Source organism: Salminus brasiliensis, chromosome 25 (assembly GCF_030463535.1).
Source record: "Salminus brasiliensis chromosome 25, fSalBra1.hap2, whole genome shotgun sequence".
Taxonomy (NCBI): domain Eukaryota; kingdom Metazoa; phylum Chordata; class Actinopteri; order Characiformes; family Bryconidae; genus Salminus; species Salminus brasiliensis.
This window is the reverse complement of record NC_132902.1, coordinates 25,259,441-25,285,135: the sequence shown is the minus strand read 5'-3', so window position 1 is coordinate 25,285,135 and position 25,695 is coordinate 25,259,441. Positions and strand designations below refer to the sequence as shown.

The window sequence follows — 25,695 nt, the reverse complement described above, 5'->3', positions numbered from 1 at the left end:
CGGTGAAGCAAAAAAGCTGAGCTGTTTTTGGTAACTAAAAATTATGTAATGGGACTTTCCATACAATATCATTATGCAGGTCAAAGGTATGGTATGTAATTAGTGCTGCTGCCTGCCTGCCCTCTGGAGCTGACTCTCTGCCACTGTGTAAACTTAAAATATTGCAAATATTTCTCACAGTCCTCCCACCCTCTCTGCTTTTCTCTTCCTTTCTGCTTTCTTTCTATCTCTTCCATGTGTTAAGATGCCCTGGTCCTACTGTTTTGTCCAGCTACTGCCCGACCCAGCTCTCCACTACCCTGCTGTCAGCTGCGATGCTGTCCTACTCTGGATCCTTGAGGATGGGTTGCCCTTTTGAGTCTTGGTTCTTTCTCAGAAGTGTTGTCCCCTCAGTGTGGGAATCTTTCTCTTGCACAAAAGAGGCTCGGACCTGGATCTCTGTAAAGCTGCTTTGTGACAAACAATCGCTGTGAAAAGCGCAATAGAAATAAATCTGAACTGAACTGAATTTGTCTTGACGGTTCACATTTATAAATGTATCTGTCTGCAATGTGGATTAATCTGTTGCTGTAACGGTACGAATGCACACATTCGATTTATAGCTGATTAAGATCCACTTATGAAAGTGACTCAAATCAGATTTGAAAAGATCTGGATTTGACATGTCCACACAGCCGTGAAAAAAACAGATTTGGATCACTCCAGCCTGGTAATGTGAACGCAGCCTTTGCTATAAACTGATTCATTAGATGCTATGGTTGGAAATGGCTTTAAAAAACGACCTTAATAACAGAAAAACCTTCAGACTGAAGAACAGAACCAAAGTTCTTCATGTAGTTAACAGCCCTTTTTAGGGCCTTGGCGACTGGGGCTCATTATCACTAGATTTGCTTTCAGATAGCTCCCACATGTGCAGCAGACCGCACCAGTCGGCTGCAAGCCCCCCAGAGTCAGGAGGACCAGGGATCTGTGTTCTGGACCACTCCCGGGCTCCAAAACAGATTTCTCACTTAACCAAATGTACCAAAGTCTCACAGCAAGAACATCCCGGGTCCCGAAAAAAAAAAACGCTAGTGTGAAAACACCCTTAAACTATTAAGAGCTTAGTCAATCCATGCATCCATCCATCTTCTTAGCCACTTCTTCCTGCTCAGGGTCAGGGTGGATATGGGCCATTGTGCACAAGGCAAGAATACCATTGAACAGGGCCCCAGTCCTTCACAGGGTAAATTCGGTAACAAAATTTTACCATATTGAATTATACCAGTTACTATTATTGGTTACTGAATTTTTTTGCCTTATTAAAAACTGGTATCAGTTTCAAAATGTAAAATAATAAAAAAAATAATAATAAAATGTCCCCTTTTCTCTCAATTTAATGCTGCCAATTAACTCATAACCCATTCATAGCTCCCCCTAGCACTAGCAATGCTCCCGACGCTAGAAGGGCAAGGACTTAACACACGTCTCCTCCGATACCTATGAAGCCAGACACCGCCCCTTTCAGAACAGCTGCTGGAGACCTGCTGACTGCTGACACCGGCCAACATCGCTTTAAGAGTGATGACAGGAGATAGCGCCATCTACCCAGCCAGAAACGATAAGCACAACTAATTGTGCTCTTTCCGACTCCGGTCGCTGATGGCAAAGCGGCATTGCTCAGAATTCGACTCACGACCCCTGGGTCATAGTGGAAGTACCCCTTTGACCTTGACCTTTGACCTACCCCTTTGACTTTCAGTTACAGTCAGACAAAACTTACAGCTTCTCTTTCCTCCCAATTTACTTAAAAAAGCAACCAAACAAGGACATAAACAAGCTATTTTTACACTTCAAATAAACGCCCACTAATTTTGCCCCTGCTGCCCCATATAGTGGCCTTCCAGCCCAACTGCACACCAGTGGTGTAATTAACAGCGCGCCCCGGCCTCTGGTCCGCAGTGGTAGGATCCTATTTTAAGAGACGAGAGGGAAGGCAGTAACACATTCCACCGAGCTCATAAAATTAACAACAGTAAAATAAAGCTTTTACAGGCCCGAGCGGAGACAGTCCTGGACGGGTCTTTCGATTGGCGTCTGCAGGCTAAGCCAAGCGTAAACGGCCGCGGGCGCCCGTGATCATTCGTGATGAGCAGACGTTCTCCTCCCTGAGCTGAACTGTAAGCAAGTGAGTCATCTCAGAGTGTGTATTCTGACCAGGTGTGGCCGAGATTCATTTATCAGCCATCACTTCATCAGGCCTCCATCCCTGCCTGTGGAAAGATCAACAGCGACATGCCAGACACGTGAGGTAGGCCTGTGAATCCAATCAGCTATTTTAAGTTGCACCCATTGCTGACACAGATGTGCAAATGCACACACACACACACATACACATACAGCTTGTCTGGTCCCTGTAGAAAAGAAGTACTGCCAATAGAATAGGACTGGACAGAAGCAGAAGAAACTATTACTAACAGTGAATGAGCAGGTGTCCCAATACTTTCGTCCATTTAGTGTATCGCCTGATGCACAGTCAGACAGATGCGCCTGCAGTGAGAATCAGAAATCTGGAGAGGGCTCTGATGCCCTGGGTGTTTCTATTAGTGTCTATAACTGGGTTAACACGACATGCGGCGGGGCTGCACCTGACATCACTGCACTTCAGTGCACCCCCTCTAAGGGTAACAGAACACTGCCCTGATCCTGTGGAAAGAATAACAACCCACCACGCTGAGAAGGGCGGTGGGGTTTATGTAGTGGCCACTGCAGCTCCATGGGACACCCATAGCTAGACCAGCTACACACGGACACACACACACACTTCCTAGGCTGGAGTATCACTGTGATATGAGGATGAAGGATTTCTGAGGTTAAAACAACTGTCCCTCAGCATCAAATCATGAAGGATGATCTGATTTCATGCCTATACGGGGCTGTATATGGGTTCACCTTCATTTATTCACTCTCATTACTACAGAGCTCACATTGCACATAAATTACAGCAGCTAATTCATAATGGATACACTCACAATTCATAGATTGTAGTTAATACTGTATAATTACAGAGCGTACTGAATAATGTATGCTATTCGCTAAACAATAAGTACTGAATAATTCATAGCGGTAAGTAATTCTGAGTAATTCATAGTGGGTCCTGAATCATTTCTAAAAGATACTATGAAGTAATTCATAGCGGATACCGGGTTAATCATAGTACTTACCATATTATTCTTGGTGGAGAGTTAACAATAAAGTAGTAAGTAGTTTCTAAATGATTCTTAGAGAATACTTAGTTACTGAATAATTCATGGCGGTTACTGCACAATTCATAGTGGTTACTGATTAAATTAATAGACTGAATAGATAGTAGTTGACACTGTATAATTATAGAGCTTATTCAATAATGTATGCTATTTAAATAATTCACAGTAGCTACTGAACGTAATTCATAATGGATACTGGGTAAGGCATAGTAGATACTGAATGATTCATAGTAGTTAATAGATACTTAGAAAATAAGTAGAAGTAGAAAATACTGTAGAATTTATAGAAGGTACTGGATAATTCATAATGGATACTGAAAAAAATTAATTACTCAAAATTTATAAAACTATTCATAAAATAATTAAAATTCATAGCAGTTTCTGAGAAATAAGCCTTAAGGTTAGAAACTAAATAACGTGGTTCTGGTTTGAAGGGGTTAAAGGCAGTCACTGCCCTGATCCTTACAGGTTTAGTCATGCGAGTAAATTCAGATGTTCTCTTTTATGAGTTAAATCAGGAAACAGGAAAAAAAACCTGTATAAAACTGCGTTAAATAACCGGAGTAGCTTTAATTCAGCAGGCCGTGAAAACAAGCTCCACGAAGGTTGTTTGTTTTTCCAGGGGCAACACCGGTGTGGAGGGTATCCCCCCCCCTGTCGCTGACACACACACACTCACACACACTCACACACACTCACACACACTCACACACACACACACTCACACACACTCACACACACTCACACACACTCACACACACTCACACACACACACACTCACACACACTCACACTCACACACACTCACACACACTCACACACTCTCACACACACTCACACACACACACTCACACACACTCACACTCACACACACTCACACACACTCACACACACTCACACACACTCACACACTCACACACTCACACACACTCACACACACACACACACACACACACTCACACACACTCACACACACTCACACACACTCACACACACTCACACACACACACTCACGTCCATTGGGTGAGGTATGGGGTTTCAGGTAAATACAGGGCTTACAGCTAAAAAAAAAAACGTAACGTGCACACAGCATCAGGACAAGCCTGCTCTGCCACTGGCCACCCTGCAGCCGAGTCCGGTGGGACTGTGACTCACAGCTATGGGGCTTCTTTTTACTTCGGGACCTTTTTTCTCCCGATCCAGGACTAATCCTTAAACTTAAGGAAAATAACTGACCAGTGGACCTGTTGCTCTGACTTCGCCACCTCACAAGACCGCAAAGTCCTTCTTCCTAAAGAACTTCACTCTTGAGATATTCAATGGAGCATAAAATCAATAGCTTAACAAGTTACAGTCAATAATAGCCATCAATATCCCATTAATATTGAAATATGATTCACATTAAAAAATATGATCACCCATTTTGAAATAACTTTACAGTAAAGTAAACATTTAGTAAACTTTACAGATTACTGACTCACAGGAGTTACTGAATAATTCATAGTGGATACTGAATAATTTATAGTTGTCCAGAATAATTTATACTGAATCTTGAATAATTTAGTTAATTTAGTTAAAGAAGTTTAATTGTTTATTCTATCTATTAACATTGTTTAATAGTATATACTGAATAATTCATACAGGATATTTCATATCTAATGAATCATTCATAGTGGTTACTGGATCATTAATAGTATTTACTAAATATTTTATAGTAGTTACTGAATAATTCATACTGGATGCTGATAGTAATTGTAATATACTGAATGATTCATATTGGATGTTTTATAGATACTGAATGATTCAAATTGGATCCTGAACGATTCACAATAGATTCTAAATGATTCAAAGTGGATACTGAATCATCCATAGTAGATACTGAATAAAGTATAGAAGCTCCTACTGAATAATGTATAAAATAATTTCTTCTGGATCCTGAATACTTTCTAGTTAAGCATACTATAATTAATAATATTGGATATTAATAGATACTGAAATCATTCATGTTATTTACTATGTTGTAGTAGTTAGTGAATAATTCATAGTGGATACTGGGTAATAGTATATACACAATAATTCATACTAGATATTTAATAGAAACTGAATCATACATGATAGATTCTAAATAATTCATAGTGCATACCAAATTATCCATAGCGGTTATTAGGTCATTAACAGCAGAGACTGAAAAAATTATAGTATTTACCACATAATTCATAGTGGATCCTGGATTTTTGATAGTAGATCCTGAATTCCTGGTTAATTCATATCAGATATGTAAAATATAAATCACATTTATTGTTGGGTTGCTTGTGTGCTGACGTTGTGTTTAAAGTGTGTGTCTGTTATTTACAGTGCTGATGACTGATCAATGTTGTCAGACCAGCTGCCACCTACCAGTACAACCAGCAGGCCCCGCCCCCACCACCACCCATGCCAGACCAGCTGCACACCCTCCTACCACTGCTACCTGATTAATGACCATGTTAAAACCTAAATGGACTCTTAATCTGCCACTGTTAATATCACCACTATTAACTATCATTACTCTGACCATCACTGCCATGACTATATTAAGTTCTACTACAACATGATTATTATATTATGATTATGATCAGAGCAGTTCAACAGTTTAGATGGTTTGGTAATTTTTATCAATAATTAATAAATAGTTCTGATCAGAGGAGGACGGGTCGGGTCCCCCTTGTGAGTCTTGGTTCCTCACAAGGTTTCTTCCTCCAGCTCTGAGGGAGGTTCTCCTTGCCACTGTCGCGTTGGGGCTCACTGGGGGTCTTTGATCCTTTATGTCTTACGTTATTTCTTTTTTATCTCTGTCTTTTATTAATTACTAATTATGTAAAGCTGCTTTGTGACGACAACAGTTGTTAAAGCTATACAAATAAATCAGACTTGACGTGACTTGACTAATGGCTGCAACTCTTTGAGGGACAGTGAAGAAACATTATCCCACTGTGGTGTTTTTTGGGGACTGATCTTCTGCACGTTCCTCTGAGAAGATCAAACCTTCCCACAGATCTGGATGTCTGCGCTGGCGTTCCTAAGTAGCTTTCTCTAAAATAACAGAGCCACGCAACATCCTGCTTCCAGTCCGGAGGAGAGGGCACGCAGCAGATGGACCCGAGGGGATTGCATAGTCTTTCCGGAACTTTCCTCCAGTCCCACAGTAACTCCGAGAAAGATCTCAGCCTTTTCACATACCAGCAGATGGGAACAAAGGGGGCGAAGCTCCGGCTTTGCGCAATAATCTGTGAAAATAGGCCTGTATCTGTTTCCTGCAGTACTCCTGCAGAGAGTGCTGAGCTTACTGCCCATCAGAGAAATTTGTGGGTGGGTCGCTGAGCAATCTCCGGCCCACTAATTCCATTAACAGCCCTAATGCTCGTCTTCAGCACACAGAAAGGGACACTGCCACTGCAGCAGCGAGACTTTTAATGTCGATACCTCAAACTTCAACTACCTTTATATAAAAGACACCATTTTGACAAAAGTATTTGGACACCTGCTCGTTCATGGTTTCTTCTGTAATCAAAGGGATTAAAAAGAGTTTATCCTGCATTTGCTGGAGGAAATCTCTCTACTGTCCAGGGAAGAAGGCTTTCTAAAAGACTTTAAAAGAGCATTGCTGTGAGGATTTGATTGCATTCAGCAACAAGAGCGTTAGTGAGGTTGTTGGATAATGATGACCACCACCCCACCTCATCATCCCCAACTCATCCCAAAAGTTTTAGATGGAGCTCTGTCAGCATCATTCCAGGGGGCACAGTTCCACTTCCACTGCTCCACAGCTCCTCAATGCTGGGGGGCTTTATACCCCTCTAGCCCACGCCTGGGATTAGACAGCATGGTGCCAATAGGTTCATGTGAGTCCTATTCTATTGCCATTTCTTCTCAGCAAGGACTAGACAAGCTGTGTGTGTGTGTGTGTGTAATTGCACATCTGTGTCAGCAATCAGTGCAACTTAAAGTAGCTGAATGCATTTATTGGAAGAGGTGTCCACAAACATTTGGACATATATCATATCCATACACATTTACATACACTTTATTTCACCACGTCGTTTGCTTCTGCTGTACATCACGGTTTCCTCACACAGGGCGTCGGTGACATCAGGGAACAAAGGGCGGATGGCCTGATGACTCTAAAAGCTCCATGTGTTCTCTCAACGCTTCATGAAAAACAGGGAGAAATTACGAGCCCACAGACCCTGGAGAGCTCCGAAATGTGGGCTATTAAACGGAATAACTGTTTCCCTCATCATCCGACAAGACACAACCGCCCTGTTCACTCTGACGACTTTCTCCAAACATCCGAGACCACCAGTCCGAGACAGTAAACCGAGAGCAGTCCAGTCTCTGCTCGTCTGGACAGCTCACTCTTGGGGAGTCGAGGACAGATGTGCTGAGCATTTCCCTCAACACCAACCGCATTAATCATTACTGACCGCGTCTCGCCGGTCAGTAATGCTGGTCTCTTCCGGTTTTAAAAATCAGGATATGAGGATGTTCTGCACAGCAGGTGTCGGGGGGTGATTGTGAACACTAGGCTGATATTATGGTACACTGAGCACCCTGCCTCATGAAACCACCTAAAATACCACTGAAACCACCTAAGAACACATCAGCAACATAATAGCACCCACTTAGCAACCACCTGCTATACCACAGCAACGGCTAAAGCAACCACCTACAAACCCATTGGCAACACCATAGAAACAACTAATCAATCATCTTAAATACCATAACTGTCAGAGCAACAACCTGAAATACCTTAGCAACCACCCTAAGGGAAGGCACATTGGAGACAAGCATGGTGAAAAGCTGATGGTGAACACTAGGTTGATATTATGGTACATTGAGCACCCTGCCTCGTGAAACCACCTGAAATACCATAGCAACTGCCAAAGCAACCACCTATGAAACTTTTGCAACCACCTAACAACATATTAGCAACATTATAGTACCCACTTAGCAACCACCTGAAATACCACAGCAACTGCCCTAGCAACCACCTGAGATACCTTTGCAACCACCTAACAACATATTAGCAACATTATAGTACCCACTTAGCAACCACCTGAAATACCACAGCAACTGTCCTAGCAACCACCTGAGATACCTTTGCAACCACCTAAGAACACATCAGCAACATTACAGTACCCTCTTAGAAACCACCTGAAATACCACAGCAACGGCCAAAGCAACCACCTACAAACCCATTGGCAACACCATAGAACCAACTAATCAATCATCTGAAATACCATAAATGTCAGATCAACCACCTAAAATACCTAAGCAACTACCCTAGCAACCCCCTGAAATACCATAGCAACCACCCTAGCAACCCCTTGAAATACCATAGCAACTTCCACAGCAACCACCTGGAACCCTATAGCAACCACCTACAAACCCTTTAGCAACACCATAGTACAAATTTAGCAACCACCTAGAAATACCTTAGCAACCGCCCTGGCAAACACCTGGGATACAACAGCAACCACCTATGAAGACATTAAAAACATCGTAGTACCCACTTATCAACCACCTGAAATACCATAGCAACTGCCCTAGCAACCACCTGGGACACCACAGCAACCACCTACAAACCCATTAGCAACACCATAGTACCAAGTAAGCAATCAACTGAAATCTGTCAGAGTGAAGTTCTAGAAGTTCCTCAGCACTTCACACACACACACACACACACAGATCTGACTCACCACCTCAGAGTATTAACCTAAATAAGACTCAGAATAAATTCTCCAATCATCAGTGAATGGAACAGTTGACGAGTAGTATAACACACACACACACACACACACACACACACACACACACACACACACACACACACACACACACACCCTATTTCGTCTTATACTTATCAGGGGCTCTGTGTTGCAGTGTAGTGTGACTGTATGGGGGATTTAGAAACCACACACAAATCATTTTGAAAAAGGGATGACACACACACTCACACACTCACACACTCACACAGTGGAGTATATGAACATTATAGAGCATTATAGAGCCCCCCCTATGCTTCCTGTAGTGTATTACAGTCTGTCAGAATGAGCGTGTGGATCATATTAACATTATAGAGCGTTATAGAGCCCCCCCTATGCTTCCTGTAGTGTATTACAGTCTGTCAGAATGAGCGTGTGGATCATATTAACATTACAGAGCGTTATAGAGAGCCCCCTACACTTCCTGTAGTGTATTACAGTCTGTCAGAATGAGCGTATGGATAATATGAACATTATAGAGCATTATAGAGCCCCCCCTATGCTTCCTGTAGTGTATTACAGTCTGTCAGAATGAGCGTATGGATAATATGAACATTATAGAGCATTATAGAGCCCCCCCTATGCTTCCTGTAGTGTATTACAGTCTGTCAGAATGAGCGTGTGGATCATATTAACATTACAGAGCGTTATAGAGAGCCCCCTACACTTCCTGTAGTGTATTACAGTCTGTCAGAATGAGCGTATGGATAATATGAACATTATAGAGCATTATAGAGCCCCCCCTACGCTTCCTGTAGTGTATTACAGTCTGTCAGAATGAGCGTGTGGATCATATTAACATTACAGAGCGTTATAGAGCGCCCCCTACACTTCCTGTAGTGTATTACAGTCTGTCAGAATGAGCGTGTGGATCATATTAACATTACAGAGCGTTATAGAGCGCCCCCTACGCTTCCTGTAGTGTATTACAGTCTGTCAGAATGAGCTTGTGGATCATATGAACATTATAGAGCATTATAGAGCGCCCCCTACACTTCCTGTAGTGTATTACAGTCTGTCAGAATGAGCGTGTGGATCATATTAACATTACAGAGCGTTATAGAGCGCCCCCTACGCTTCCTGTAGTGTGTTACAGTCTGTCAGAATGACAAATGGGGATCATATGAACATTATAGAGCATTATAGAGGGCCCTCTACACTTCCTGTAGTGTATTACAGTCTGTCAAAATAATCGTGTGTATCAACTGAACATTATGCAGCATTTTATAGCGCCCACTACAGATCCTGTTGTGTATTACGTACTACAAGATCATTTTAAAGTATTTTATAAACTAAAATTGCAATGTATTATTTCTTTAATCTCAGAAACCAATTGATGACCAATCAAACTCTCTGATGATCCGCTGCAGCCCTGTACGAGAACACAGAAACATTTATTGCTTCTTCCAATAAAAAGGTTAAAGTAGGTCAGTTCCAGCTCCTCCTCCTCCTCCTTCTCCAATGAGAAAACTCTGGCCATGACTTAATCTGACCCAGATTCATCCCTGGCCGGGGGTACAGAGTCGGGATCATCAGGGAACGTCCAAAACACTCGTGAAACTGGGCAGCTTGACATTCCCTGAAGCTCCCCTTCACTTTCCGAGCTCCTGACGGCACACATCTGCTTATACTGGCCTTTTCCAGGACGGCTAATCCATAGCGGGAACAAGCAAGATGGTTCTCATTAAAACTGTTAATACTGTTCTCTGTCAGCTCTCAGTTGGCGCTGGCTGGCAGATGAAGGGATTTTCCAACAGGGAATTCTCTCCGTGCCAGCAAATCCTCCACACGGCTTAAACGTATATATATCCACACTGTATAAACCCCCCCCCCCATGGCCCTCCCTCTTTCCCTCCGCCTAAACACAACACTCACACTCAGCTTTTACAATCAGCGTTCAGACTGACTAACACTTTCAGGCAATAAAGAGGCAGTGGGATGCATAATTGCTGCCTGTATTCCACACGCTACTGCAGGGCGGTCACGAGCCATGGTAGTGCCAATAAGAAAATAATAAACACATCACATGCTGAAGACGTACACACACACCAGCTAATGCAGACAGTGGAGCATCTACAGGATTCTGCGGCTGCTGTTTTAAGATCATTGTGTTGCTTCAGCTTCAACAGAGCCTGACGGAGTAACCCAGGCAGCCCGACGCTATAGTAAGTGATTACCGCAAGCTAACGAGGCTTTCCCCTTCAGGGTTATATATTTTGGTGTGTTTCCTCACACACAGTGTTTTCTTGGTGAGCAGGAAGAGGCAGAGCGGGTCCTGATTCACGCTGGGATCTAATCGCAAAGGCCAGGAACCGATAAGCTTCATTGTATCCTTGCTGACTGAAAGAGTTGATATAGTGGACAAACAACACAATGGGGACAGGCATACGCAGCAGTGTGTGAATGTGTGTGTGTGTGTGTGTGTGTGTGTGTGTATATATATAATGAATATGAATGTAATATGAATATAAATGTGTACACATACATATATATATAATATGAATATAAATGTGTGTGTATATGTATGTATGTATGTATGTATGTATGTATACACACACATATATACACACACACACATTTATATTCATATTAATTTTATATTAAATATATATATAATAGGGATATATATGAAATATAAAATTAATATGAATATAAATGTGTACATATATATATATATATATATATATATATATATATATATATAAATATGAATATAAGTGTGTGTGTATGTGTATATATATATATATATATATATAGATATAGATATATATATAGAGAGAGAAAGAGAGAGAGAGAGAGATAGATAGATACACATACTTTATATATATTATATACACACACACACACACACACACACACACACACACACACACACACACAGAGAGAGAGACCAGTCTAATCCTCATTAGTTTCAGGCAGTCCCTGCTTAATTCCCTGCTCGAACCGTGACCACAGCCGTAGTTAATGGCTGCAGGATGTGGAAAATATTCGCTTCCACATCTGAAATCACATCCAGTGTTTATTAGCATTTGATTAGACACCGGTCCGAGGATTTGTCTTTCTAAATCGAGTCAATATTTACTTGGGAATCAAACTCCTCGGGCTCTCCGAGAAGCTAAAGCAGATACAGCAGAGCCCAAACTAAGAGCTGAACCTCTCGGTGGCGCGACTCCAGACCACATTTAGCCACTTTATTACAGGCACTTGCTGGCAACAGCACTGCACATCTGAAACAGACTGTGCACTACATACGGACAAAAGTATTGGGACACCTGCTCATTCGCACTCATTTCGCAATCCAAAATCAAGGGCATTAAAAAGAGTTGATCCTGCTTTTATTGGAGTGACCGCCTCTACCATACAGGAAGAAGAAGAAGGGCTTTCTACTAGGCTAGATTTTTGGAGGAGCATTGCTGTGAGTATTTGATTGATTGCATTCAGCGACAAGAGTGTTAGTGAGGTTGTGAGAATGTTGGATGATCTCCATTCCACCTAATCCCCCCCAACTCTTTGGAGCACCAACCATCATTCCGGAGAACACAGTTCTTCCACTGCTCCACAGCTCCTCAATGCTGGGGGGCTTTATACCCCTCTACTAGCCCACATCTGGCATTATAGGTTGCCAATAGGTTGGCAAAACTTCTCTACAGGGACTAGACAAGCTACGTGTGTGTGTGTGTATATATATATATATATTTATGGGTAAGGGGTGCAATTTAAAGTAGCAGAATGCATTCATCAGAAGGGGTGTCCACAAACATTTGGACATGTAGTGTACTTCTTAACATGGCTGTGTCCAAAGTCTGGGGTACTAGCAGGACTAGCCTAATGTAAAGCGTTCTCTGGAAACCACAACATACTGCCGACCCGTCTGGAAGAGATTATGAAACGTTTCTCATGAGTTTCCTGGAAACTTTGCATTGGCTTGACAAGCAGGGGGGGGGGGCTATCTGAATGGAAAGAAACCGCACAATGGGGCAGTGCGAGCAACACAAGCAACAGTTTAAGCAATAGTTTATATGCCAACCCCACCCAGACCCTGCATCGGTTCATGTCATCGGCCTAACAGAAGAGACTCATGACCCACGCTCACTTTTTCCCAAGCCTTCTAAGCTGCAAAGACCAGCAATAACATCAGAACCACCTGCCTGATATCGCGTAGATCCCCCTAATGCTGCAAAAGGTTCTGACCCGTTAAGCGTCGGAATGGGCTGCAGGAATCTGTGCCACAGTAGCTCTTATATGAGCTCTGCTTGCACTTCTTAACTGTCTCTACTGTCCATCCCATCTAAAACTACCGCATGGGGCACTTTTGGAAGGTTCTGACCACTGCATACCGGGGACCCCCCCCCCAAGACCTGCCTGATGTTTTGGAGATGTTCTGACCCAGTTCGATTAACCTCGTTAGTGAGGTTGTGAGGATGTTGGATGATCTCCACTCCATCTAATCCACCCTAACTCCTCAGCTCATCCATCCCGAAAGTACTGGACGAAGCTCCACCACCATCATTCCAGAGAGGGCTGGGGCTCAATGCTGGGGGGCTTTATACCCCTGTAGTCCACGCCTGGCATTATTAGGCAGCATGGTGCCAAAACCTCTCTACAGACACTAGACAAGCTGTGTGTGTGCATTTGCACATCTGTGTCAGCAATAAAGAGATTCTGAAGAACTTGCATAGGCATCCATAAGTTTCATTATGTAGTGTTTTTCTTTTACTTAGCGTTACCTTAGTCTGTATGTATACATACATACACACACACACACACACATACACATACACACATACATACACACATACATATACACATACATATACACACACACACACACACACACACACACACATACACACATACACACACATATATATATATATATACATACATACATACATACATACATACATACACACATACATACACACATACATATACACATACATATACACACACACACACACACACACACACACACACACACATATATATATATATATATATACACATACATACATACATACATACATACACACATATATACATATATACATTTACATATACATACATATATACTTGTTCTGCTGTGCTCATGACATTAAACTATTGAATCTTGAAGTTGAGGTTGGCACAATAATAGCCAGCAGCATTACCCTGAAACTGCCTGGTGTAACAAGCTGGTCCGCAGTGACGACAAAGATGTGGTTAAAATGCCATTTCCTTTACAGAAGAAGCCTGTTCTTAGTTTCACTTCCTACAGATTTCTGTCTTAAGGGCATAACTGATTCACTTCTTAAGACTAGCTTAAAAACAAACGGCTACACAATGCATCATTTCCTTCTGGAGCTGAAACATGACATTGTGAGAACTGAATTATTAATTATGGCGCTGTATTTCTGTATCACCACCGATTTGAGTTTGAATCATTCCAGCATTAAAAGGCCCATTTCCTACATTTGTTTTGTATCTTTCCTGTTTGTTTCCTGTTTATTTTGTACTACAATCAATCATTAAACACACTTTCCAGCCTGTTCTTATGCCTTACAATTAACCACTTTTTTATTTACATACTGTGCCTTTAAGATATGCAAATGAAATCTGCTCAGATTGCCTGTCCTGTAGAGTGCCCAATCTGATTATGAAACTCCCATAATAATGTAATATGACTGGGCGAAGCTATGCTGCTGTAGCCGGAATAGCTGGATGTACCCTATATGTCCAAATATTTATGGACACCCCTACTAATGAATGCATTCAGCTACTTAAAGTTGCACACATTGCTGACACAGACGTGCAAATGCGCACACACACACACACACACACACACACACACACACACACACACACACACACACACACACAGATGCCTGCAGAAACGTACTGCCAATAGAATAGGACTCTCTGGAGAAGATAAACAGCCATGCCTAATGCCAGATGTGGGCTAGAGGGGTATATAAAGCCCCCCAGCATTGAACTGTGCAGCAGTGGAAGAACTGTGCTGTACATTCTCTGGAATGATGGATGAGTTGGGGGTGAGCCCCACTCATCACGCTCTGGTCACTGAATGCAACCAAATTCTCACAGCAATGCTCCTCCTCCAAAATCCAACAGAAAGCTTTCTTCTTCTTCTCCTGGACAGTAGAGACAGTTACTCCAACAAAAGCAGGAGAAACATTTCTAATACACTTGATTTCAGAAGAAGCAATAAATGAGCAGGTGTCCCAATACTTTTGTCCCTATAGCGTATGTACTAAAAAAAAAGGTTTTCCATGCTACAGGTGTTTCAAGGCCGATCCCTATTTGCAGTCCCCTTTGTAAAAATGGCAAATCTGTGTAACGCATGACTGACTCTTAGCCGCAACCTTGACGCTTTAGCGCAAACACGAGCCGTCGCCCTCTTTTCAACAGCCAGTTAAAGCCGGTCCCGCGCAGGCCTTGAATACCTGCCATCAAATGCACACTGCCGACACATCCACTCATATCGTGTGTAGCTGTTTAAAATAGGAGGCGGCTCTGTAGGAGTATCACCTGCTGCTGGGGTAAGAGACAGAGAGGCAGCTCGACCCATCGGTCAACGGTGCTTCTCTGAACACCCACCCTGCCAATGGCTGCTCCCCTGCCCCGGAGCTCCAGCCTTGGTGAGGATGCCAGTAGGAATCCCTCTCGTGCTACCAAAACAGACACCTCGAGACCTCTTCTGCATCACAGCAGACCCTCCTCGGAGGGTCTCCTGTAGTTTGTGAGGTGAGGCCTGCATAAGCATCAATGACCCTGGTGCTGACCCTTTGTCTAGGCGCTGACCACTGCATACTGTCTATGATACTCACTTCACCAGTCGGTGGTTTTAATGTTATGGCTGATTACACATACACAGGAATGATACACAGGAATGTGAGATACGGCTATTTAAAGGGCATGTGTGTTCAGGACACAGGCCAGAGATGACCCCTATTCACTGACTCTTCATTGTTAGGCCATTTCCTTACCCTTTCATTTGGAGGTGGAGGTGGAGGTGGAGGAGGAAGGAATGAGTGAAAGGGTGCATTAAGGTGCCTGCTTACCTCGCAGCGTGTGTTTGTTGGGCCAGAGAAACCATGGCAACAGCAGCAGGTAGAGAAGGTAGACTAAAGAGAGGGCGTTGTAGCGAAACAGGCAGGCTGTAAGGGACAAAGAGAAAAACAGCTGGTTAACAGACATCCTGCATAGAACCCGGAAAGTTCGACACAAGGAACGTAACACCACCCAGATAAAGACACCACCCTGCGTTAATGAGCCCTGGGTGCCCATGACCTTGTTGCCGGGACACTGGTTGTCCTGTCCTTGGAGCCCTTTTTTCGTAGGTACTGACCACTGCAGACCAGGAACACCTCGCAAGACCTGACCCGGTCATTGTCTAAAACATCACAGTTCGGTTCTTACACTCGCCCAACACCTTCAAGTACTGACTCACGGTTCACCTGCTGCCTAATATGTAGAGCCCACCCCATGACTTGGCATCCCACTTGGCAGTGGTTTTAATGTTATGTCATAATTTAGGTGGCAATTAATCCCAAGCAATAGACCAGTGTTTAAATGAAGCTAAAAAGCTAAATATATATCAGTCCTGAACGTCACATTTATAGTGTGTGTAATAAACGATGTGGACAAAAGTATTTGGACACCTGCTCACTCACTAGTTCTTCTGAAATCAAGTGCATTAAAAAGAGTTGATCCTGGTTTTGTTGGAGGAACTGTCTCTACTGTCCAGGAAGAAGGCTTTCTACTAGATTTTGGAGCATTGGATCATTGCTGTGAGGATTTGATTGCATTCAGATGATCACCACCCCACCTTATCCCACTCATCCCATCCAAAAAAATTTAATAAATAATCAGATGGAGCTCCACCATCCATCATTCCAGAGAACACAGTTCTTCCACTGCTCCACAGCTTCATGCTGGGGGGCTTTATATCCCTAGGCAGCATAGACAGCGGTGGGTGCAACTTAAAGTATCTGAAGGCATTCATTAGAAGGGGTGTCCACAAACATTTGGAAATTCGCCTCCCAGTTCCAATGAATAGTGAGGTCACTATTTAGTTAACAGGGAGTCTAAACATTGTAAGGTTTGTGAACAGTAAGGCAGCCTGAGATGATGTGGAGATATTAACGCTGGAATGGAAAACCCCGAGAGAGCCTGCAGGGGTCCTCCTCTACACTGGCAGCTCCTCAAAGCGCTGGCTGCTATTCCTCAGCGCTGTACACGCAGACCTTGTGTCTGAGCAATCACACGGGCCGGCGCATCGCTAACCTCATCAAAAGAGTCTACTGAGTGGACACACTTCACTGGAACGAAAGCCCAGCTCGCTCGACAGGGCAGCGGCTGTGGGCGGAAGAGGAGCGACGAGCTTTTCCACTGCGGCCTAGTGCCGAGCCAATCAGGCCTGCAGAGCGAAGGAGGGCTTCTAGCTCACCCCTGCAGTCGTAGCGCTACACACGTACTGTAATTAGGGATGTAGCGGTAAAAAGTGGCCCATAAGACAAACCACAAAAGCTACTGTCAGACCAGGGTCACTCAGAACATCTCCAAAGCATCAGCAAGCAGGTCTTATAGGGTGTTCCTGATATGCCATGGTCAATATCTACCAAAGGAGCTTCAGGACAGGGCAGGCCATGTCTCAGCACCCATGCTCAAGGCCTCGAGGCCTCCAGGATCTGCTGCTAATATTAGTCTTGAGGGTAAGATATCACAACACCACTTCAGAGGCCTGATGGAGTCCACGGCCCGACAGATCAGAGCTATTCTGATGGCCCGAGGGGGACCTACGCAATATTAGGCAGGTGGTCTTAATATTATGGCTTGACCGCTCCAGTGAGAACTCAGCTTTAAGGTGCTCAGAATTGGATCTAGTGCAAAACCCCCGGATCCGGACGTCCACAGAACCCTCTCTGAACTTAATGCTGCTTTTATTTGTCGCCACCTTGAAAGCTGAGATCAGACAGATGAATTGAAATCGCTCCAATTCTGTTATTTCGATGCTCCTTTTGATCTTCGTTCTCCGTCCAGCTGCTCCTTTTCTGTTGGCTGGCCCACACTTCACCTCTCCTCCCACTGTAAGCCTTTCCATTACGCAGCCTAAACCCCTCTTTCTCGCTTCAGCTGTCCCTCCGGTCAGCGCTTACCCAAACACCAAAACACAGACGCTCTCAGCAGTCACATCATTCAGCGAGACGGACGACTGCAGAGAGGGTCCGAATGGACTTCCCAACACTAAACACCACACACTGATTAAAGCACCAGCATTTTAAAAGGTCAGCGACTGCACACAGATCCAGAAGGTGGTGGCAGTCATGCTAAACTGCTCTAAGCTCCTCACACACACAAACACACACACGCTGTGAACTCCATGGCTTTGGGAAATTATGGTAATTTGGGGATCGGAAAAACCAACAGCCAAGCCGCAGCACCAGCCCAGCACACACTCGCCCAACGCAGGGTCTTAAAGTTCATGAATAGCATGTGTGTGCATGTGGCGCTCGTATAGAGTTACAAAGAAAGGCTTGATCTCGCTCTTAGGGAGTCATGAGAGCATACAGGTAACACCACTACCTGCCAGTGAGCTACCACACCATGTGGGAGACTGGGGTTCGATTCCTGGTCTGGGTGACTATGCTGCGCTACACCAATTAGAGTCCTTGGGCAAGACTACGGACACTACATTACATTGGCCCATTGGCCCCGCAGCATATGGTGGTGTTGATACTGGACAGCACCTCCAGACTCTGCTAGCTCATTTACATTTACATTTACATTTACGGCATCCAGCAGACGCTCTTCTCCAGAAGTGCTTCACAAAAGTGCTTCACTGTTTACTCAAGAAAAACCTCAGCTAGTTTAAATAGACTAGAATTCAAAGCTCCTCTAATCTTAGACTCTACTAAACACAAGTCAACATGGAGACCATAGTACTCTTCTCTTCACCTGAGTACTCTCAGAAGAGGAGGGTCTTCAGTCTGGGTTTGAGGACACCCAGGGGAAGTTCGTTCCACCACTTCGGAGCAGGACAGTAAAAAGTCTGGACGCTCTTCTTCCGTGGATCTTTAAGGATGGCGGGTCGAGCCGAGCCGTACTTGAAGCTGGAAGGGTGCAGATTGGTGCAGATCTGCTTTTTTTGACCATCGCCATCAAGTACGGAGGGGCTGGCTGGTCCAGTCTTGGCTTTGTAGACCAGAGTCAGGGGTCTGAATCTGATGACCTGGGCAGCAGCTACAGGAAGCCAGTGAAGAGAGAACGCAGCAGAAGTGGAGGAGCTGAACATGGCTGAACTTAGAAACGTTGAAGACGACCCGACCCGTGCCGCTGTGTTCTGGATAAGTTGCAGGGGCCTGATGATGCGCAGAGGAAGACCAGCCAGAAGAGAGCTGCAGTGGTCAAGTCTTACTAGACACTGAAGATCTGAGCACCTGGACGACTCTCTAGAGAGGAAGGGTGGAATTCTCTGGATGTTGTACAGGAGGAATCTGCAGGACCGAGTCAGAACTGCAGCATGAGCTGAGAACGACAACTGATCATCCATGACTCCTCCAAGGCTTCCAGCTTCTGTAGATGGAGTGACCAGAGAGTTCTCAAAGGAGATGGTGGATCATTGTGAAGTCCAGCAGTTCCTGGGATGTACAGCAAAAACAAACTGGTCTAAACTGAATCAAACCGGAGCTGAATTCACATCAGAAGGAAAAGCAGCGGCTTATTGTTTCATTTTCTTTCAGTGAGAATCTGAGAATGTAAGCAAAAAGCTAACCAGCCACAATCACACTGAGACGACAGAGTGAGGACAGCTAAATGTCCAAATATTTGTGGACATGAATGCATTCAGCTTCTTTAAGTTGCACCGATTGCTGTTGGGGAGTTGGGGATGATGAGGTGGGGTGGTGATCATCGTCCAACATCGTCCAACACCTGACCTTACTAAAGCTTTTGTTGCTGAAGGCAATCAATCAAATGCTCACAGCAATGCTCCTCCACCAAAATCTAGCAGAAAGCCTTCTTCCTTGGAAAGTAGAGACAGTTACTCCAACGAAAGCAGGATCGATTTTTTTTAATAGCCTTGATTTCAAAAGAAACAATGAATGAGTAGGTGTCCAAATACTTTTGTCAAAAAAGTTTTCTATGGTAAAAATGCCTTAAAAAGCATTTTCACCTACAAATACTTGTCTATAGCATCTTTAAATGACCATAAAGCAGTAACGCATCTAACCTAGCATCAGAGAAATACCCGGCGATGTCAACCCTGCTTAGGTAGATATATATGCTTCATGTTTAGGATCTGACTGGAGATCAGACCAGTGTGATAAACGGTTATCCTGGACTGAATCAGCCGTCTCAGCACACCGCTCTATGGATAAACACGGCTTTTGAAAGATCCCAAGGCTATACTTTACTGAGGAGTTGTCTGAAAACCTGTCGGCACACATTCTACCTCACACAGCCTGTAATCAGCACAGACTCTCCCAGCACTAAAAGTGTCCAGCCTACGTCTCTCCGCCCCGTCCCTCAGTCTCAGGACGCTGCACAGCTGATCCTGAGCTGAGAGCTGCGGACAGAGAAGCACTCTGCGATGTCTCCACTGTGTGAGTGTTATGACTGTGTGTTGGAGTGTTTGGTTTGGGGGGCTCTTTATCTGAGCCGTTACTCATCCGTCCTCCACAGCTCCACTGTCCTAACAGTCAGTGGACTCAGTCTGGTTGGGTTGGGATGGTATGTGTGATGTCATCTTAAAGTCACGTCAGCTTTAATTCTACAGAGCGTAAAAAGGTTCTCCATGACTCTTTGCAAGAACCCTTTGCAGCACCTTGAGAAAGACACCCAGACAGGGTCAGAAGGGCATCAGAAGGGCATCCCTCAAGGCGCCTCCGAGTAGCATCAGTCTAAAAGACTGGCCATACATTCCATTCTCCAGTAATCGGAGAGAGGGTCGGTGCACATGTGGGAAATCTCAAAGTCTGACTGCACCCAGGTCTGGATAACATGAGCATGGCGACGCACGGTGAGGAAACGGGACCGGCTGAAGAGGCCTTAGAATACCAAACTGTGTTTATCTGGACATAGCTGAATAATGAGGGTTCAGCAGATGGAAGCCAGAGCTGGAAAACAGGCCGATTCCAAAACCCCAAAACTGTTACATCACAGTCTTGGCTTGTTATATTTGCACCTCTAACATTCACATAAACCCCGCCCTCTAGAGAAAGCCCCAATCCAAGCTGGTGGAACAGTAAAACGTGAATCCGACTTCAGGAGAATATGGGTGACACTGGAGAGCAGCTCCTCACCTCTACACTCCCTCACCTACTGCCCTCCATCTGGCATCCGAGGAAGAGCTGGCTGATAACGGTCCAGAGCAGATGGGTGTGATCTGCTGTTTGCGGGGCAGGATGTTGACAGAGGCTGAGGGTTCGAGATGCTGCAAACCATTCAGAGCTGAGAATTGTGCCATACTGGTTTAGGTGGGCCAGGCCGAAAAAACAGCCAATCAGAATTGACATGTTAATAAGCTAATGCATATTAATAAGCAATACTCAGCACCTGTTTGAGGTCGAGGAGGAACAGCCAGGAATTTATTAATGTTAGACAGGGTCCATCAGGGTAAACCAAACCACACCGTCACACAAAATAAATATATATATATATATATATATATATATATATATATATATATATATATATATATATATATATATATATATATATATTTTTTTTTTTTTTTTTTTTTTTTTTTTTTTTTAATTATTATTTTATTTATTTTATTTTATTTCATGAGAGAATCACATTGCAATATTTTTGTGTTTCAAAAACATTCAAAGACTAAATGAAGAATGGTAAATATGTATGTATATTTTATATGTATATAATAATAATAATTATTATTATTATTATTATTATTATTATTATTATTATAAGTAAAAAGTATTTGTGCTTGATGGATTAAAAAAACTGCAACGTATTGGAATTTATATATTATAAATATTCTAATCAGAGACGCAGAGGAGCTGAAGTAATAAACAGCTGAGAAAAATAATGAAGCTCTACTGGTAAACATACAGTATCTAAACCGTGGAAGAAGGAAGAAGAAAGACACAGAGGAGTGTAACTGCTCTCAGCTCTCACGTCTACAGACAGCATACAGTAACCAGAGATAACACACACACACACACACACACACACACACACACACACATATATATACACACAAACACACAGCTGGCTATAGCAATGACCTCACTGTACAGGCATGAGAAAGAGATATACACATATACACACACACACACACACACTATATGTGTGTGTATATATATATATATATATATATATATATATATATATATATATATATATCCTCAGCCTCTGAACGTCCATAAAGCCTGACCTCTCACTTACACACACACACACACACACACCCCAAACACTTCTGCAGTCCTCCTTTGTCTCATTAGATTGTCTCATTACATACTCTCACAGCTGTCTCTCTCGCTCGCTCGCTCTCGCTCACTCTCGCTCGCTACAGAAGACTGTCAGGTTATGGCAGGAAGCCTCCTGAAGGTTGAGTGCAGCTGGTTTTCAGTTTCAGACTGAGCGCTGGAACACAGAGGTGCTCTTTTTCCATGATGTCACCCATAAAAGTCAAATCTAGTCAATAAAGTCTTACTGAGTGTTTAAAGGAGGGCCTGTGAGTCGATCGGGGCTGTCCGAGCTGGCTGCGGTGTGTGGAGTGTGCGGGGCTGAAGGGAGGGATATGGTGGAAATGTAATAAATGCATGATGAATCAATGTGGTGCATGATGCTGATCAGCAGACAATGAAGCGGCTAAACACTGGAATTACTCCAGCGCTGATTAAGAGTTCGGCTACATTACCGTCCTCTGATACTGCTGCTGTTACCAGTGTAACAGTGATGAACCAGGCGGAGTGTCTTCTGTTACATTTTGTGGGTTTTACCAAGGGTAACTCAGACCAACCAACCAACCTACTTATCGACCTATACCTACCCACCCATCCCTACAGACCCATACATACAGACCCATATCTAGACTCATACCTACCCACCCATACCTAGACCCATACCTACAGACCCATAACTACCCACCCCTACCTACAGACCCATAACTACTTTACAATACCTACAGACCCATCCCTACCCACCCATGCCTACCTACCCACCCCTACCTACAGACCCACTGAGCCTTTGGAACAGCCAGGAACAAAAAAGTTCTGACATCCGTTTACAATGGTCATTTTATGGTCATTTATTTTACATTTTATGGTAACGGTATGTTACATTTTTTTCATGTTGTGGATTTAAAGATAATAAACAAATAAATAAACAAATAAATACATATCTCTGCGCTTGATGAACATTTTGAAAAGTGCAATGCGGAAATGGCACCCATTTCATAGAATGGCTCACCTACCCATCTACCTACCTACAAACTGACTAAACTGACCTACTGCCCAACTGGCCTCAAGGGGCTCACTGGTAGGGGGGGGGGTCATTTGACCCCTTAAACAGCCTACGGATTGCCGGCGGCCCGAAATTGCTCTCGCAAACCTCCAGCTTCTAAAAAAAAAAAAAAAACACCAGCTTCTACAGAAGTCCCTGTAGTTACTGAGTAAAACACTTTAGTATGTGATAAGAGGGTTAAATAGCTTTTGGTGCTTTGCATCAGTGACACTGTGTGTTCTTGTTTTCTGAACAGTTTCAATAGCTATAAAATCTATTACAGTAGTCCTACGCCTCAGTTCTGAAAGGGTTCGAGCTCACAGCACTGCCCATAAGGTTATTTTTTTTTTTGCTGTCACTTTACGAGAACAAGAAACGAAACAAAACAAAAGCAGTCCAATCAAACGAGCCGGATTGTAAGACATTCTTTAGCAGCACTCAGGAAGCGCCGGCTCATTAATTACATTACTGTTGTGGAGACGTGTGTATCTGCAGGAGCCAGACCAGCCTGGACAAATAAATAAATAAATAAATTAATTAATTAATTAAATTTTTTGAGCCAAACATCATAAACCGTTTATGCTGTTTTCGTCAGTTTTTCCTGGTGTGTTCAGATCTGCTTTTAAAGCAATAATCAGACTTTATGTGCTGTACAGATCTCGCCTCGCTCAGGGACACAAGCCTGGCCTGGTATGAGTAGAAATATGCTCCTGAGGGTGTTGCTAATGTTGAAAAGACTATAAAGACTTTAAGTGCAGGTAATGAGAAACAAGCAGCCGGTAAAATAAATAAATAAATAAATAAGTCGCTCTGGATAAGAGCGTCTGCTAAATGGCGTAAATGTAAATGTAAATGTAAATAAATAAATAAATAAATCAATATATGCCGACATCCAATCTGCTGCTCGTTGCTATGCACTTTAGATGAAAAGTGACAGTTCTCAGTTATGGGTCAAAGGTCACAGTGACCGCCGCTGGTGTGGACTGAAACCCGTAATGTCACGAAATCACAATAGCACAATAGGAGTCACAATAACAACAAGATGCCATTACAATAAAACCACCTGCCTAACATTTGTGCAGGTTCCCATCATGCCACCAGAACACCTCTGAACCGTGGGGGCATCTCTGAAGGTGTCCTGTGGTACCCGGCACCAAGACACCTTTACCTCAAGTCCTGAAAGTTATGAGGTGGGGCCTCCATGAGCATCAATGAGGCGCCCTCGGGTGCCCAGGACCCTGTCGTCGATTCACTGGTAGTCCTCCCTAGGTAGGTACTGACCACTGCATACCGATAACACCCCACAAGACCCTGCCTGATGTTCTGGAGATGTTCTAACCCTGTTGTTTATCTAGAACATCACAGTTTGGTTCTTGTCAAAGTAGGCAGTGGTGTTAATGTTATGGCTGATCAGGCAGCTTTCCTCTGTAATCCCCACTGAAAAGGCAGACTCCTGTAGATCTGCTGATCCAGGCTCGGTGACGGTGTGGCGGGTGTACGGGTGGAAGCAGCGGGTCAATAACAGCAGAAATTCTGGATATCAGAGGACAATCTTCCAACCTGTCTGTGTCCCTTAGAATAAATCAGGCCGTTTAGGTCACTGTACCTTTAAGACTTAGATTTATGGAATGAATAGAGATGCACAGATCCGATACTACATACTAGATACTAACAAAATTAGCTGGATCGGGTATCGGATAATTAGTCCGATCCAAAGGACTGATCCATTCACAGAACCCAATTCTCACACCACTGGTATTCTAGGCCTCATAACCCAGGATCAGAACCCAGAGTGACCTACAGACATCATACACACATCACAGCAAACAGCAAGACTCCCCCTATCTAACCAGCATGACCCTCGACCGGTCATCATCTCTCAGCGAGTAATCCAGCTCGTCTTCTATATAAGGAGAACAGAGAAGGGAGGGACTGCTCGCTCCTCTTTAGTCTCACAGACTTTAAGCTTCAGAATAAAAGTCCTAAGCCCAGACAGCACTGAGCCGAGGTCCAGCACAGATATTCATTTTAGTGACCAATAAACAGAAACTGGGTTCATTAATATCTGTGTTCGTTACAGTTTGCTTTACGAAGTTAGTAAAGTAATGATTACGTCAATCCTGATGAGTCTCTCCCAGATGGTATATAGATTACGAATTTTGAATTCAACAATGGTATTGGATA

At 43.6% G+C, this 25,695-nt stretch overlaps 1 protein-coding gene across 1 annotated transcript in view; it reads right to left on the bottom strand.

The window, feature by feature from the left end:
* piezo1 (piezo type mechanosensitive ion channel component 1 (Er blood group)) overlaps positions 1 to 25,695 on the bottom strand; it is a 112,764-nt gene that overhangs the window by 65,763 nt on the left and 21,306 nt on the right. Inside the window, exon 3 of the mRNA XM_072670990.1 lies at positions 16,107 to 16,202. Within this exon, the coding sequence (XP_072527091.1) occupies positions 16,107 to 16,202 (96 nt within the window). The remainder of the gene's footprint in view (positions 1 to 16,106; positions 16,203 to 25,695) is intronic.